General features: G+C 59.9%; 1 protein-coding gene across 1 annotated transcript; it reads right to left on the reverse strand.

Moving 5' to 3' along the window:
• Positions 1-936, reverse strand: LOC129198906 (olfactory receptor 14C36-like). Its single transcript, XM_054808538.1, has one exon. The coding sequence runs from the start codon at positions 934-936 to the stop codon at positions 1-3; it is 936 nt and encodes a 311-aa protein (XP_054664513.1).
• Positions 937-3,583: the final 2,647 nt, after the last annotated feature.

A 3,583-nucleotide genomic window follows, 5' to 3' on the forward strand; every position in this document is an offset into this window, starting at 1 on the left:
TTATTGCTGATGAAAGACTACTGAATGAAGAGTTTTCTTCACTGCATCCTTGAGCTCTTGGTTCCTGACGCTATAGATGAGGGGGTTCACTGCTGGAGGCACCACCGAGTCCAGAACCGCCACCGCCAGATCCAGGGATGGGGAGGAGATGGAAGGGGGCTTCAGGTAGGCAACCATGGAAGTGCTGACGAACAGGGAGACCACGGCCGGGTGAGGGAGGCACGTGGAAAAGGCTTTGTGCCGTCCCTGCTCAGAGGGGATCCTCAGCACGGCCCTGAAGATCTCCACGTAGGACACCACGATGAACACAAAGCACCCAAATATTAAAGAAAGGCTAAACTCAAGAAGCCCAGCTTCCCTGAGGTAGGTGTCTGAGCAGGAGAGCTTGAGGATCTGGGGAACTTCACAGAAGAACTGTCCCACAGCATTGCCGTGGCAGAGGGGTAGGGAAAATGTATTGGCCGTGTGCAGCAGAGCAGTGAGAAACCCACTGCCCCAGGCAGCTGCTGCCATGTGGGCACAAGCTCTGCTGCCCAGGAGGGTCCCGTAGTGCAGGGGTTGGCAGATGGCACCGTAGCGGTCGTAGGCCGTGATGGTGAGAAGAGAAAACTCTGCCACAATGAAGAAGACAAACAGAAAGAGCTGGGCAGAACATCCGGCATAGGAGATGGCCCTGGTGTCCCACAAGGAATTGGTCACGGCTTTGGGCACAGTGGTGGAGATGGAGCCCAGGTCGAGGAGGGAGAGGTTGAGGAGGAAGAAGTACATGGGGGTGTGGAGGTGGTGGTCGCAGGCTACGGCGGTGATGATGAGGCCATTGCCCAGGAGAGCAGCCAGGTGGATGCCCAGGAAGAGCCCGAAGTGCAAGAGCTGCAGCTGCCGTGTGTCTGCAAAGGCCAGGAGGAGGAACTCAGTGATGGAGCTGCCGTTGGACATCTGCTGCCTCTGGGCATGGGGACCTGTCCATGGAGGAAAACAGAATAAGTTAGGTGGGACTTAAGCGAGCAAAATCAGAGCCATTCCCTATAACACGTCTCACTGCTACACACACACACTTTTCTAGAAGATGTTCCTTGAGCTCTGTGACCGGAGCTCTGGTTGGTGCTGGCTGAGTGTGACATGAGGAGCAGGACCTCTGCAAGCTGGCGGCTGAGGAGTCAACGCTGCTCTGCAGCAGCGGGTTCATGGGAATGGCGTGGGCGGGGGCCAGTCCTGGAGTTCGACTGTGTCGTATGAAATCACTGCTAACGCCAAAGGGCTTGTCAGCATCTGCGCTCCCGGTGCTAAGGAACCAGGATGCCACAAGGCACTTGGAGAGGTTTGGGGGTTTTGACAGCTCCCCCCCATCCGCCCCGGGGAGTGTTTTTGGCTGTCAGAAACCCTCAGCATTTCTGCTGCACTCAGGGAGACCCGAGCGAGGCAAGAGGATTGCCTGTGGCTTCGTGCAGAGCACGGGGAGCTGCTCTGTCTCTGCATCTGCTTCCCAGCTGCCCTGGGCTTGCCCCTTGCTCAGATGGAGGACCGTCACACTCCCATGCTACCCGCAAAAGCCACCAGACACTGCTGAGAGCAGAGGGATCCACCTCAGAGCACTAACGCCTCCCCCTTTCTTAAGATCTCCGCACCCCGTTTCTAGCCAAGGACACACAGAACCCCCTGGAAGGCAACTCCGGGCTTGGAAGGACACCCCAAGGAGATAACCGGCTGTGCTCCTGGTGGCATCTGAGGAAGGGAGAGCTAGAGAGGCAGAGGCGATGTCGGGGAGCGTCCCTTCATCCCTGGGTAGTGGGCAAGGGGCGCATGGCAGGAGAGACGTCCTTCATCTCTTCTGCTGGGAGGTGGAGGAGAAGGGGACGCCCTGGGCTGAGGGCTGCGCCGGCTGGGAGAGGAGAGCAGAGGGCTCTTGCTGAGGGAAGGCATCTGCAGGGCAGGGCACGGCCGGGAGGTGCCCACATCTCCCCTGCGCCGCGGTTTGCCTGCGCGCTTCCCACCCTCCCTGGCCCAGCTCTGCTGCCCGGAGCTCTCCCAGCCGGGAGCTGGTTTCCTGGCCCCACATCTCCTCCCTGTCGCCGCTCCCAGCCGCTGCGTGCTCAGCTCTGCCCTGCAGACACCTCCTGGCAGCAGGGCAGTAGTTGCAGGCTCTGATGGGAACGTCGGCTCAACGCTCAACGCTGACGAGGTTGGGCAGCTGATGTGGGGCTGTCTGTAAGCCAAAGGTGGTCTGTGATTTATAAATCTTGAAGTGAAGCAGGCTTTGAGAGAACAATTTCCACGTCTAAACCCTCTCCCCTGCCCCTGAGACCACCGAGAGCAGAAGATGGAAAGAACAGGCTCCTTCCCTTTCAGGTAAACCCTGCCTTGATGTGCTTCTTGAAAAGCCTCCTCTGACAAATTGACCTGGAGCTGTGAGCAGCGCTGGCCCACGCAGCAGCCTCTCGGCAGCAGCGGCAGCGGCAGGACCCTGCCTTGCCCTGCCGGGGGTTGGCTCCTTCTCCCCACAGCTTCTCCCCAGTGCCGTGGGAAGCTCTCGGGGAAGGCTGAGCGCTGAGCCTGGCAGGCGGCAGAGTCCCTGCCCCGGCACGCAGCCCCTGGGGCGCAGGGACCCCGCTCGGAAGGACAGCCCAGGGCGCCCCCGCCCTGCAGCCGTCCCCAGCAGAAGGCAGCCATCATGCCTTGGCCCTCTGATGGGACAGCAGGACATCCCTGCTCTGGAGCACGTCCCTCCGCTCTGTGCTGCACAAACTGTGAGAGTCCTCCTGACAGATCCCACAACCTGTCGGCTGGACCAGCTTGAGGAGATCCCTCCAGGCACTGAAGGGTGCCCTGCACCCACAGACTTAGCGCGTGGAGGGCTGTGAAGGTTTCTCCTCCAGTGAGCTCTCGGCAGCCTCCCGCTCCCAACTGCCTTTAAGCTCTCTCAGCCTCGCAGGTCTCCTCTCGCTGCCCGCAGGCAGTGCCCTCAGCCCTGCTCCCACGGGCCAGGAGCTCCCTCCATCCCAGGAGCCCGGCCCAGCTCAGGAGCAGAGGACCAGCCCAAGGTGGCACTTTCTGTCCCCTCTGGGCTCCCTCCCGGTGTCCCTGGGGCTCCAGGGGAACCTGCTCTGAAAGAGCCTGAAGGAACCGCTGATGTTCCTTCTCTCAGCCAGGGAGAGACACTTCCTTTCAACAGTGTCACTTCCTTTGTCCCATCTTTAGACGGGACACCCGTGTCTGTAGTCCTGGGGCTAGAAGCGGACTCAGCTGCCCCCCACGCACACAAGAAACCCACAGGCGGTGGGATTCCTCTGGCCTCAGGTCAGGTGGGCACACAGTAGGTGCCTGCATGTGAGCTCCTTGTCTCAGCTCAGTCGTTAATACTGATTACTGGAGATGGAGGACAGGCCTGAGGTGTTCGGAAGCGCCGGAGGTGCTTGAAGACACGTAGAGCCAGCCGCAAGGCCGAGCGGAGCGCTGCTGAGAGACAGGGCAGCATCTGGAGGCATCTTCATGTAGGCAATCTTCTTCTTGTCCAGGAGAAATGCCATCAGATGCCCACATTTAGGATGACGGAAGCTGTCTCTAATTGTTGTCTTTTGGACAGCCT

This window comes from Grus americana, chromosome 37, assembly GCF_028858705.1.
Source record: "Grus americana isolate bGruAme1 chromosome 37, bGruAme1.mat, whole genome shotgun sequence".
Taxonomy (NCBI): Eukaryota; Metazoa; Chordata; class Aves; order Gruiformes; family Gruidae; genus Grus; species Grus americana.